This window comes from Monomorium pharaonis, unplaced genomic scaffold (assembly GCF_013373865.1).
Source record: "Monomorium pharaonis isolate MP-MQ-018 unplaced genomic scaffold, ASM1337386v2 scaffold_83, whole genome shotgun sequence".
Classification (NCBI taxonomy): Eukaryota; Metazoa; Arthropoda; class Insecta; order Hymenoptera; family Formicidae; genus Monomorium; species Monomorium pharaonis.
In genome coordinates, this window is record NW_023416062.1 from 1,484 (window position 1) to 15,708 (window position 14,225).

The 14,225-nt window shown below is 37.8% G+C and overlaps 1 protein-coding gene across 4 annotated transcripts; it reads right to left on the reverse strand.

Annotated features, from left to right (window-relative positions):
• Nucleotides 1-401: 401 nt before the first annotated feature.
• Nucleotides 402-10,588, reverse strand: LOC118648833. Of its 4 annotated transcripts, XM_036295276.1 has the most exons (4): nt 10,260-10,588; nt 7,059-7,118; nt 6,241-6,354; nt 402-2,239 (listed from the first exon to the last, which is right to left on the reverse strand). In XM_036295276.1, exons 2-4 carry the CDS (start codon nt 7,092-7,094, stop codon nt 1,565-1,567), a joined length of 825 nt encoding a protein of 274 aa, XP_036151169.1. In that variant the 5' UTR covers nt 7,095-7,118; nt 10,260-10,588; the 3' UTR covers nt 402-1,564. The 4 variants fall into 4 exon arrangements, with proteins under 4 accessions (XP_036151169.1, XP_036151171.1, XP_036151170.1 ...); XM_036295278.1 differs by lacking the exon at nt 7,059-7,118; XM_036295277.1 differs by lacking the exon at nt 7,059-7,118 and having other exon boundaries at nt 9,925-10,588.
• Nucleotides 10,589-14,225: the final 3,637 nt, after the last annotated feature.

The following is a 14,225-nucleotide window of genomic DNA, read 5'->3' on the forward strand; positions in this document are numbered from 1 at the left end:
TTAATTTTCCATAATGATTGCTGTCCTGTTGCGGAACACGCGACGCGTCACGTATCGCCACAAAGTCAGTATCGACTAATTAGCAACGTGCTAACGTCGCACTCGAGTGGCACTGAGCGCGGACGCGGTCAAAGGGCGTCGTTATCTCTACGCACCGAACTACGCGGGAATAAAAAAGAGAGAAAGAGAGAGAGAGAGAGAGAGAAGAGAAAACAGAAGGGAGAGACTTTTGCGACTCCGACCCCTTTTCTCTTTCGCAATCAAACGAAAATTAGCCGACGAAAAGCGAGCGAACTAACCATCGCGCGTTTTTTCGTCGATGGTTAATTTGCACGGAGAAACGTGCGATTCCTCACGAGGTTGCTGGATACGGTGTATACAGTCTGTTTTTGAATCTTGAGAACGGTTATTCCTATCTTATATTATTAATAAAAAAAAACTATTAATCATCTTTTTAATCATCATCAAAACATTAATAACCTGTTTATGAAAATTAGTGTCATTTGATACAATTGTTATTAGCATAGGCAACACAAACCAAATTATCCTTTACTCTCAGGAAAACAAGGTAATAAAATTGAAATATTTTAAATAACAGTAAACTAAATATATTCCACTTTTTTATAATTTCTTTAACTGCAATTTGTGTTAAGCTGAACGAAATCTGACTAAAATCTTCAGAAAATAATATAAAATCGTATTATATAATATTATATTAAAAATGACAATTTATCAACGCAAACCCGAAGGAAGGCGTACGTTAAAGAGCACGGAAAAAGCGGGCGGCGGCAGCGGCGTCGCGACCGGGGAAAAATGGATGGCTCTATCTTTCGGTAATTAAGACAACGTCGGAAAATAAACAAATACGCGGTAGAGAGAAAGAGTGAGGGAGGGAGGGAAGGAAGAAGGGGCGAGAGGCTGAGAGAGAGAGAGAGAAAGAGAGAAAGAAAGAGAAGCCCTCCGCGTGAATACGTCTCTTCAGGGCTGTCCGTGGCACAGCTGTTACGTTTGCCGGGGGCTCAAATAAACGACTTAGGTAGATTAAGCATACAAATCTCGATGATTCCGCTCCTGGTGTAGCCAGGCTTTAACCCGCCTATACGTCGGCCGGGTTATACGCGAAAAAATATACGGGTAGTCCACCCTCGACCGCCCGCGACTCGAGAAAGATCGCGTTCTCAAACAATACGGCATATGTTTCTTTCTTATCTCTTGAGATATATACCCGTGGCGTGTTTTGAAAATTTCGGGCAGCCTCAGCGCAGCTGAGTTTGTTTAACGGGGGAGAGAATGTTTACGTGTCGAACGGAGAAAATCCGCGTGGTTGTCTACGAAATTACAGCTAATAGGGTCACGTCTTTTCACGGATCGACGTGAAGATTTCAGTGGCGTGTTATGCTCCTCTCGAAACAATGCGCCAATGTATTAACGAAGCTTAGCGAACAACCGTATTAGAGAAAAGAGTTTAAAAAATCGCACGAACAGAAATGATCGATACAAACAACGTCCAAATATCGAGCACACGAGGAGCAAAGTCAGAGATCGCACGGGAAAAGGTCGAATGTTAATAAAAAAAAATAAAAAAAAAAAAAAAAAAAAATTCAAAACACGAGTTGACTCCGCGAAGCGACACCGACATCGTATCGATCATTATCCGTTTCGATAGAAGAGGAAGCAAGAAACATGCGTTGTAATTGGACTCACGTCTGTACGGTCGTCCCTCTTCCGGCGTGGACCGCTCGGTGTTCTCGGATCCCGGGGTGGCGTTGGCGTCACGGTCCTCCTCGTCGGGAGTCGCACCACGATTCGGCACGGAACCGGTGCCGCCGGTACCGGTGGGCGAGCGGCTCGCGGAACCGGCCGGACTCTGCGGCCCGCCGACTTCCTGGCCGGCTGCGGCGGCAGCGGCGGCCGCGGCGGCCGCCGCGCCGGATACGGACACCACCGCACCCCCGCCAGCACCCGGTAGGGACGTGGGCGAGAACATGTTCGACATGCTCGAGAGCGAGCCGATGCTGGGCAGGCCGCCGTTCCCCGGCACCGTGCCGTTCCCGGTTTCGACCTTGAGGCACTTGCTGGGGGGCGCGAACGCGGACGGCACCAACGGCCGGAAGCCGCCGAATGGCAGTCTATGATCGAGCGGGTGCAGGAATTGCGGCGGCAGATGCAGCATGTGATGCAGCCCGTAGCCCAGCGATGCTGTGCTAAAGGGCACCTGCAGATCCTTCGAGTCGGTCACCTGAAACAAACGGAGAGAAAACGGGGATTAACGATAAATACCAACCAATTTAGTCTTGCAGGTGGATCGTTAGAAATGCGATAGTCAAGTATTTGTATATGCAGCTTTACACGGAGAGAATTTTCTCTTAAAATTTACCCTCAAAATCTGGTAATTGTGGGACAATGTGTGACCTCGAGAAATTTTACTATACTTTTTAGTAAAATTTATTATATTTTTAATACATTTTACTAAAAAAAGTGTAGTAAAATTCTTCGAGGTCACACATTGTCCTACAATTACCAGATTTTGAGAGAAAATTATCTCCGTGTACTTTTTAAATCATCAGCATCATGAAGCACACTATCGTGAAATGTTATAGGAAGATTAGTGTGACGTACAAATTTAATAATATATTTTATACAAATGATATTCCTTTAGTTAGTTTATTTTTAATAATACTTATTAAAATTAGTTGGTGTTAATTATAATTAAGCAAATGGATGTATAACAAAATGAGAAAGAGAATAGAAAGATAGAAGAGAAAATTAGTCGAAATAAATCGTGTATTTACATAGTCTGCACAAATGTTGCTACAAAAAGGAAACAAAATATTCTTGGATATTCGGATATTTTATATGGGAGATATTTCATCACTAATATGTACTCAATGGCATCTTGCAAATAAGTTCACCTGATAACACAGATTTTTATATTTTCTTACTTTTAAATTTTATAATCGACTCTTAATAACTGATAACCGTATGCCTTTAATCTCTAATTTCCCATAAATTTTCGTAACATTTACGAAAAGTATCCTGACGTTTGCCCTCTCAGTTTCGAGAAACTGCCCTCGTACTATCAAACTCGGAGGATAACTTTATTCCGCGTATATACGCGGCGAGCGAAAAAAATGTTTGAATCGCGTAATTCGATAGCTCATTTGCAGCATGTGGGTATTTCCGCGCTTTCAGCTACGTCTGAATGGCATATAATATCAAAGCAGCCGTGGTGGTATACTGTTAATAACGCGAAACCACTGTGTTATAATAATCCGTCAAAACCTGAAGCTCTTCTCCCCCGCGGCCCCCCTCCATCCTCTCCCCTCCCCCGTGTACCGGTTGTATCATTCAATTCGCCGTGATTGACGAGTCTATTAAGCCGCATACTGAATGCTCGGCTGAAGCATCTACGCGCGTTGGATTTTGTAACATTTATAATGCCAGAATTATCGGATCGTATTAAACGCGGCCAAAGTAATAACGGTGCATTGTATTTCCTATACCGCGACTTGTCGAAAAACTCGTAATGACGCGAGTAACATGCGAGTGTTTCAACGCGTAATTACGCACGAGTACTTCATGACGTAACATCGTATTCAAAAGTATTTAGAGAGTTTTATTTTTTAAACTCGTTAAATAAAAGGGAAATATATGATACTCTCTAAACTTTAGAAGACTTGAAGCTCAAAAACAAGATTGTTCACGTTACATTCATTATCTCGCGTATATCGGGATTATATTATAACGATTTTCTTTATTTCGATTTTCAACAGTACAGAATCTACTTTTCTTAACGTAAACGTCGAAACCTTGTTACGATTATGCGATAGCTGACATGGAATTGTTACAAAGCTTACTCTTATCTCTCAAATTATTAAAAAAAAAAAAACGCGCAAGGTGTTACCCGTCATTCCACACGTGACTAAGGACACGATACGGAAGTATAAAATGATCTCATCGGCGAAAACGGACAGCTGGACGGTTTCCGGATAAACATTTCATTCGGCCGATAATGACGCGGACGATGAGTTACACGCGCGGGTATTAGTACGCCGCGATTAGTTTATTATTCTTTTACACGGGGAAATGAGGTTCGCGTTCGTCGGCCCGGCATATTTGCGCCCGCGGTCCAATCAGTGATTTATTAGGTATTCATTATTATTTTAATTGCGGCCCCGGCCCTTTTTTCGCGATCGGTGTCGCGCGACGCGCGTCGCTTGCATATTTGCAATAATCTTTTATTTTTTTCCTCCCCCCTCCCTCCACCCCTCCCCTCTCCATTCCCCGCTCTTTCCCACGCTCGGTAAAACGCGAGCGTATTTTGTCACCGCGCCATCACAATTAGGTTCGCCCTGAAATTATCTCATTTTTTAACGATGCTGAATTTTGATGCAACCCATTCTCCCGCCGTCTCCCTCCATTCCACTCGCTATCTGTATCTACCGTTCCGCATCTGCACGCGTTATCCGGACCCGATTGATGTCCCGCACGTATGAAAAATATTCAAGCATTTAAAAACGCTGCGGAATACGCTTATAATTAACCGCGACGCCCGTTCGTTAAATATTTGTGGCAATCACAGTTATGAGATAGAAATGTATGCAATATAAAATTGTATTTAAAAGAGTCTTGTTATTATCGGAAGTTTAATAACGGCATTTTCGATAATTCGTTATCGATACGCGCGCGTTTTGATTGTGCCACATAAAATTCGGGCGACTCCTGGCAACCTACAAGAAAATTACAAAAGTTGACGTTATATTTTTAAGTAATATTTTAATTGAAATGTTGCTGCTTGATTTTATAACCATTAATCTCCCTTTAAAAGTATTAAACAATTCGCAGATGCATGACATTTGCAACTTTAATTGCATAGTAAAATAATTATAATAAGGAATATCATTCTTGTAGTAATTATTACTATAATTGATAATAATAATCATATGCTTATGGTGATGCTTATAGTTATTATTTTGTAGTATAACTTATTATAGTAAAATCTTTATTTTAGTTAACGATAACCATTTCATAAGTTGCACAAGCCAATATTATGATTATGAGAACTTAGCATAATTTAAACAAACTATAATTTATATTGTTAAATAATTATAAAAATATGGTTCGGTCCAAAAATGAAATTGCAGTGATATTGTGGTTACTAATTTTTTCACTCGGTGTATAATTCCAATTGTTATAGATCGTTGATCCACAACTTGACGTGACATGATAAAAATACTTACTGCATCACGCCAATAACAATTTTACTTTCCCTTTTTCTTTTTCTTTTAATGCTTACTGTTATATGTCAGTGATGCACAATCTGTTTCTCTAATTTGTACATATCTACTTCTAACAGATTAAAAAATGACTATTTTTGTTCAATTTTGTAGTTCACATTCCTTAATTATATTCTTCTTTCACTTTGTTAATTATTATCTTGCATTGTAAGCGGACGTTGTGTGCCTAAAACAAGGCAACCATTTGTTCGCCTGAGGAAAGTTGTGCATCATTGACTTGATACCAGCTGTTATTCGAGCAATCCCACATTCATACATCGCATACAATCAAATTTCTATTCATTGCGTGCACTAATTAGTAATCGCGCGTATAAAGCAGCACAGATATGCAAAGCGAGATGGGAGTAACTCGAGCAGTCCGACGCGCTCATCGAAACCAATGCCAGCAATTATTATTTTTTTTTGTTTGCTTTTTGTTTATTTTGTACACATTTCAAGTTGCTTTTCTGTCAAATATAGTGACGCGTGTTACTATCCAATACGATACGCTCGAATTACTGCCGCGCAGTTTCGTTGCACATGACGCAATGGTGAAAGTGATTTAACCCTTTAATAAATTCTCTGATAAATCTTACTCTTTTCATTCCTTTTCAACCTCAGTGTAATGGATAAAAAGAAATTTATCCACAAATGTTATCCATCGTTTTTTTGTTTTTTTTCCATACAATTACGCAACGTCCACCGGGCGCAATTCGCAATATGTCGAGTTTGATCAAAATTAAAGATATGCCTGAACAAGTTTATACGTTCAGGCATAATCACATTTCCTTCTTCGTAAAACCATGAGAATAGAGCATAAAAAAATGGGAATCTTTATCTGAGAGACAAAGGGTTAAAACGCGTTTCAACACGTTGCAGGTGAGCGAAATGCAGCGTAACGGCGTAAATGCAAGCTGAGGCAGAAGCTTAAAGGCGTAAAAGGGTAAGACAATGGGACACTAACTTGTGGATTGAATGGTCTTTGCATTCTCAAGGCCTCAGGCAGCCCTCCGGCCTGCGAGAATACGACCAAAGACGGCGGCGGTAGGTGATTCGGTACGTACGCAGAATTATCCATCTAAAACATACATCGTCGTTTTCTTCCCTCCGTGTCTCGTCGATTAATCGTTTTCCTATTCTAGATAACGCTCGGCAACGCGAGACTCGAAGAGAATTTCGCGTTAACTCGGAATCTCGGAAACGCGACCGCGATGATCGGGCATACCTTATCGATCGCGTTACATTGGCTAATCAATTATTAATTGAATTTTCGAATTAATCGGATCCTCGCGACTATCGCGACGTACGATAATGAAATATGACTACTAATTATGTAGAGTATCCTCAACGCGCGATTTACGTTTACTTCTCGATCAGTGAAATTTTATTAATTTTTTATCTATCATAGAGAACTTTTTATTCCATTGTACAGAGCATTTTCCTATAAATTTTATAAAACTTACAGATTTTTCCGCAAAATTTTTTCAAAAAACAAATAGAATCTAATAAATTTACAAAAACTTTAAATTTCCTTCTGTTACTTTGTCACTGCCTGTTAATATTCATGATTGTTAAATGGCTTTTCTAGTAAGCTATCAAAAATAGATCATTAATTTTCAATAAATTTTTATTAATAAAAATTAATCATTGATAAAAAATATTCATTAACAATAATTTAGGAAAAATTTGTCAAATTGTTTATTAAACTATACGTGATAAAATATTATGCGGTATATAAAATATTTCAAAATCAAAAGCATAGATTAAAAATAATGTACACACATTTGCGTTCTCAACTTCACTGAATTTGTCTTCCATTCTTGATCTCTTTATGGATTTTGACTTTATTAAAAGTGCAATTTAAATAACACGGATATATTTTATAATTGAAGAATGTACAAAATTGGAAATAAGAGGTCATCGATCGAGAAGTGAATTCAATAAATTATCTCGCGGCTCGTCAATGGAGGATTACGTCGTGGCGCATTAATTACATCGATGAGAATTATGTCGTGTTTCCTCAGCGGAATGAAATTATAATTTTATCAATTTCATATTGGCACTTCTCGTACACAAAATCAGTTTAATTAATTAACGGAATAGTCAGATAAAGACCAACACAGCAATCCGCATTCTCTGTTTATGTAGTTTATGTCTAAAGCGATTTGGCAATTATATATATATGTATATTTATTACGTTTTTTAAAATAGTTTCCAGAAGAGTGGAACCTCTACCGTTATTATATGACTCGCGTATCGTAAACTTATACTCTGGGTATGTGAAGATCTCGGTGAAATCTAATGAAACGTCTAGAATCTCAGGTTCGTGCATTCTCATAGTGTGCAATTATTACAGCAAAGTTTTAAACTCACGTAAGAAAAACTTGGTTATCTTAATTAGATTCTTAGATCATTACGAATTCTCAGAATACCCGATTTTTAACTCTTGACATATTGTAATTTAAATTACGGGCATTTAAATTATAAAGTAATCGCAATATGTTAAAATCTATTCATTCAATTATGTATAAACTCCCATTATTGTTTAAAAACAGCAAATACGCCACTTGGAACGGCAAATGTACAAAAGTGAGCAATTAAAATCCATAAAAACTCGCACGTTATACAAAACGGAAATATTTAATAACAATGTCGAATGTTTTGTGACAGATGCTATAATCGGCCCTAAAAAATGAATAAATGCGAGCAAATCTCTCATAACTCACTCGATATTTTCTTCCGCAAAATGCGATTTAATGGAACGCATCAGCGTGTCGTGGCACGAGATCGCGGTATACCGCGTGTATCATTAATTATCGCGATTGTCAATTAATCACCAGGTGTTGGATCGGGTGTCGATCTGCCGACAATTTCTCCTACTTCTAATCTTTCAACCAGAAAGCTATCGAATTCGATCCGCGAGTAATTGCGCCGATCGATGCCAGATCGCCTTCGCTTTCGCGACAGCGATTGAACGATGAGCGTTCGACGGAAGATTACGCATAAGAAATATTAGAAACGAAAAACGATGATACGGCAGTAAGATTGAAAGTTAGCGAACGCTTATTTTTAGAAACAATAAATTCGAATCCAAAACTTTATTTGCATAATTTCGAACAATTGACAAAAGACTTTGCGGGTCCGATAGTTTCGTTCCTATCGATCAATATTTATTTCATCAGTACAAAATCAGAATCAAGAATTTAAAATAACAAGAAATTAAAATCAAGCAATTAAATTAAAAATCTTTTTAACAAATAAGATTACAAACAATTATTTTCTGCGTCGAATGTTGCAAATAATTTTCTAAACTATTTAATAATATAAAAGTGTGTACAAGAAAGAATTACTATGATCGATGTGACATTGTTTTTATCAGTCTATTAACAATTCAGCGTGATCAAAATGTTAAAAGTATCCAAACAAATATAAATATTCAACATTCTGTTTGATACAAAAAAAATAAATGTAATGAAATTGATAATCAATTAAAAACGTTATTTTGGATAAGTTTCGAACCTATTTCACACATATAAATTCTTTTATCTTCTGTACAGCACACGCAATACTTTTGCAGGATTTCACATTTTCGATTTGTAAAATGTAACGTTTACCGCGTGTCCATGAACATCTAACGTTATCCAGTCGCTACTTTATAGTATGCGCTAATGATTCGATAACGTAGATTACACATTCAATTCTTTTCATTAAAATATCACGCTACACGTTAAAGAGACGCGCGCCTCTTGTCAATCGTTCATAAAATAACTGGTTAACATCTGTCAGTATCTGCAACGCTTATCTAATCAGCCAATACGAATAGCGTTAGTGTAATCGAAATTTAGTCTCTAATCGAACGTATTAACTTCCGAAATAATGACGCGGATAAACTCTTTAAGATGACGCTACAATGCCGGCAATACTTTTATCGTAAGCATAAAGATTTCATACGTAATTTCTAACGTTTTAACGACAACATTCTCATCGTTTCACTTTCGCTTGAACGAGACTGAAATTATTAAATCGCGTCGAACGCGCTCTCGCAATGACAACTTGGGGAGCGTTCCTGCGAACGCCACGACGCAAATCACGATGCCAACCACGACGTCCTCTCATTGTCCGAGAGCGACGACGAGCACGCTCGCGACGTAGCGCGACATATAGGAGTAAGTACGACGCGCGGCGCAGCGCGACGCGACGCGAACTCGACGAGGACCACGACGACGACGAGGACGGGGGAGCGAGAGTACCACGCGGAAACACGTGGCGCAAGAAATGGCATGTTGATCACCAAGCATCACGCGTACGTTTTCCTCGTGTGCACTGAGAAACTGATGCGCGGCTAGCCGCGGCACGCGGCTGTCCGAGAACATTCACAAGAACCTCACAGGGCCCGCTGCTTGTCTCCGTCGCTGCGCGCTTCCACCAGACGCGAATGCGACCTCGGCGACAGTAACAATGTCAACAACAACAACAACAACGATGATGGCGATGGCGACGGCGGCGGCGGCGGCGGCGACGACGACGACGACGAAGACGGTAAAAACTCGCGGCGCATCGTCCTCACAGAGCGTTTCCGTTTCGGGGATTCTTTTTTTCTTTCTATTTTTTTTCAAAAAACGCGCGTCAGTCTAACGTCTCGCCTCACCTAATCTGCAGGCGCGCGCAACGGCTGCCCGCGCGCGGTTGTCGTGGACGACAATCACGGCGAACCCGTCCCGGCAGCCGTCCGTCCGGCGGGAAAACAACGACGACGACGACAACGACAACGACAACGATAACGACGACGACAATGACAACGACGGTCCGCGCGATCCTCCGATCGCGACGCGCGCGCGAATCGATCTGCGGCTGCTGGAGCACGGCGCGCGGGTACGACCGCGGGTTCGAAAATTCAAATCCGCCGCGCCGCGTCCCGCCACTACGATCGACAGGTCCGTTCGACCTAACCTCAACCACGGCTGCGATGTCCGCGACCAGTACCTCGACTGGCGACCGGTATCACCCTCGTGCTGTGTAACGCACTGCTCGCGTCAAGAGTCAGGTGAATGAAAGAGCGAGCGAAAGAGAGCGAGAGAGAGATAGATGGTGAATGGAGAAAGAGGGGGGAAAGAGAGCGAGATGGAGAATGACAGAACGTGAGGGGGGTATGAGCGGGCGAAGCAAGCGAGGGAGCGAGAGAGAGAGACAGACAGACAGAAGAGAGGGGAGAAGAGAAAGAGAGAGAGAGAGAGAAAGAGGATGCCGCCAGGCCCGTGCGAGCAACCTCGTGGACATGCGAGTGCAGACTGATTGGAGCATGGAGTGTGAGGGTACTTACCCACGAGTCGCGGGATCGGTGGCGGTGGCGGAGGCGAGGTAGAGGCGTGGAGGCACCGACCGGCGGCGGCGGCGGCGGCGGCGGCGGCGTGCGCGTGTATTTTCAGCCGCCATGACTGGCGCCACCGTAGCGGCAGCTGGCCGCTTGACGGCGCGCACGCGCGACTTGCGCAGTCGCGCGCCGCGCAGCCACGCGCGACGCTCGCCGCCGATCTCAATTGCGCACGGGACGCGCAGCCAGCAGCATCGTTCGTTTCTGTGTTCCGACCGCGCGCTCCGATTCGGATGGTGCCCTCGGCGTGTTTTCTTTTGTGACATCATGCCGCTCGGAATCCCTCGTTTTCGATCGAGTCGCTCCATTGCTCCCGTTTACCCCTCTTCTTTAAAATTTGTGCTGACGCCGCGCTAGAATCCAATGAAACATTTATGTTTCTTTTCACGAATGTAGATTACGTGCGATCTCGGTCCAACTTGGGCTGAATGATCCAATAGAATATATATGATGCGACGCGTGACGCGCTTAGTGGGAACTCACCCTTACTCTTTATCTTTTCTTATTTCCAAGAAACATAGATCAAAGTTATTCTATAATAGTTATAGTACGTTTTGTAAATGAACGTTAGTCATGCTCTGCTCTGTAAAATTGACACCAAATGTGATTCAGATTTCCATATGTTGAGAATGTTTAACACTGAAAAACTTAAAATCAAATAGCCATATTTGAACTTAGAAGTAGCGTAAAAATTTTTACTTCAAACCATATTTGACTGGAAAACGTGAAATGCGTATAATCATATTCATATTATTAATACCCATTCTATTTCATCACGAAACATTGGAAGATTACAATTCACATTGTAGAAATATATTTATAGTACATATGTTTTTAATAATAGAGAAATTTTAGATTATATTTTAATTATTCATAATTTAATAATATTAAGTTTTTTTATTGTATTTTAATTGATATATACATTGATGTAGTATAATCCAGATTTTTTCTGCGATTTCTAATATTATTGATTACTTTGTTAATAATTAATATTAATATTATTTAATATTGTTTAATTAAATAATTATGTATTGATTTCTTTTATTGTAGAGAGAAAATATCACTTTTTTTCAAATTAAGATGTTATATACTTTTGATAAATCTCTTTAATAATTTACATAAACACTTTTTATTCCAAAATTTTATTAAGACGTAATGATTTTGAATCATGTGACGTATAAAATAGATATATTGATAAAAATCAATTAAAAGGTCGCGTCATTGATTTGAAAAAGAAAGAAAATAACACAAATATTCAAATACGCTACTTTTTTATACGTATGCTTTACAAATTTTATAGAAAGTTGTTTAAATCTTAATTAAAAATAACATACAAGTTTAAGAATCAGTAAACAATTTAATATGTATTATCTTATTCCAAAAAAAGACAATTTGCTAAACAAAAATTGAAATATATTTAAAAAGTTTACAAAAATAATTATTTGCAATCAATTTAAAACTCAATTCTTTAAAAAATATTACAGATATGATGAAACCTTTTCGAGCTTCACGCATGTAATTAATTAATTTAATTACTATCTAATATTACTGAATGCACATACGGCTTCGGGATTCATATTTCCAAAACTATGAATTCCATTTGTGGAAACAACTACCGATAATTAATCAGTAAACACAATAATACTTGAGCCATTAATAACATCTGTTAATTAATATAAAGAAATATCATGTTATTAATCGTCTCTCTCTCTACAGACATCAAAAAAGTCAAAAATCTCTTCGATTTTTAATAGCTAGTTGAGCTGAATGCGACATCTAGCGGGTGATAAACAAGTTAGAAAGTACAGAAAATTTAGTTATCAAATCAATTTAGTTATCAGCTTTAAAAGATTGTTTTGTAAAACTTGAAAGATTAAAAATAATTCTAAACAATTATTAAAATACAAATTAAACAAATATGTGTACAAAATAAATCATAAATATATTATTTACCAATCCACAACATTATTATGTAATTATGAATGATCTTACTAATAATTATTTTAAAAATTTTAATCATATTTAACTATATGAATAGATTTTTTAATCATCAATTATTGCTATAGAAAATAACGCCAGAACAATAAATCGTGAAATAATATGCGTAGCGCTCTCTGTGATCAGAAAATAGTACTTTTTTGTTTCTACAATCGATAATTCATAAATTCGAAAGATATCTATAATTACCATTAGAAAAATGGTAAAATATTACAATTTATACATATACTTAGTACAAAAATGTTTCAAAAATTGACTTTTATTTTTTTGTAGCAATAGGAACTTTCTTAAATTAAGCTTTCAGACGTCAAACGCTATACTTTCATGCAACTATATTCTCGATAATACAAATTATGCATATTCATTAAAATTTTTATTCAATAATTGTCAAAAAGATATATATAAAATAATTAATTTTTTTTATTAATATCTTCGTTTTAGTTTCCATTATAATTATTGTAACATATACATATTAGAAAACCAACTTACGATTCGTATATCGAATTAAACATCGCCTTACAAAAATTGACGTGACTGTCAAAATTTCAATGATTAGCTTACAATATAATATTTCTTTCATAAATATTTGCATGCATAAACGATATAATATTCAATATTTAATTATTCTTTTATTTTTATCTATGTGTGATGAACTGAGTGTTTATAATTATCTGTGCTATATAATAACTATACATATATAAAAAATATTAAATATGTGTGTGTGTGTGTGTGTGTGTGTGTGTGTGTGTGTGTGTGTGTGTACGATATTCTTGTATCATAAGTATGTATGCTTATTTTTATAAAGCACCTATAATAAATCATGAATTTAATTACATTTTAAGTTAAATTAGATATTTACATCAATATCCAAAATAATTGGTAATATTTATTATCTATCGAGTCCATTTGACAATCACTAGAATCAGAAAATTCATGTGAAATTCCGCGTTTCGCGTTGAACATTGCTGCGTACAAATGTGTGCATGCACGTGTATTTTATATTCAGCCATGCTAAATGAGAACTGATGTCACACATACGCACACCCACACACATGCAATGATACTCAACGCATTGATATTGAAAATTGCACTATCTTTTGAGTCTTAGTAATAATTTAGTAATCACAAAAATATACTCAAGACTAGCTTAACGTATCTTTATCACATTGAATGCAATGTCATTCATGTATAATATAAATTACATATTTAACTTTCTCAAAAATTTCCAAGAAGACTTTTTTTCGTAATTAACTTTATTACATCATAAAACATTATTGAACAATGAAATTTCTTTAAAAAATTTAGTATTATTCATATTTGAAACAGGGAAAAACTCGTTCACATATGAATAATGTGTATAACATAGTCGACACAGCAATCAATGTAATGTCATTAATAATAGTTTGTTGGTGAATTTACTAGCTACAAAACACATTACATTTATTTATGTATATAAAACTTTTAGAAATCGAAAAAATTTTGAAGATACAAGAGAAAGAGAAGGAGAATATTTTATACATAATATCATTATATTTGAAGGTGTACAAATCAAGTATTTGTAAGGTTGAATCACTATAAAC

Bases quoted from the DNA above. Each gene is read 5' to 3' on its own strand.
- LOC118648833 (XM_036295275.1), bottom strand. From the start codon at position 9,649: ATGTTCTCGGACAGCCGCGTGCCGCGGCTAGCCGCGCATCAGTTTCTC. The intron at 6,355-9,583 runs GTACGCGTGATG...TGTATGTTTTAG, and splicing joins TCAGTGCACACGAGGAAAAC to ATGGATAATTCTGCGTACGT. The intron at 2,240-6,240 runs GTTAGTGTCCCA...CGTTTGTTTCAG, and splicing joins AAAGACCATTCAATCCACAA to GTGACCGACTCGAAGGATCT.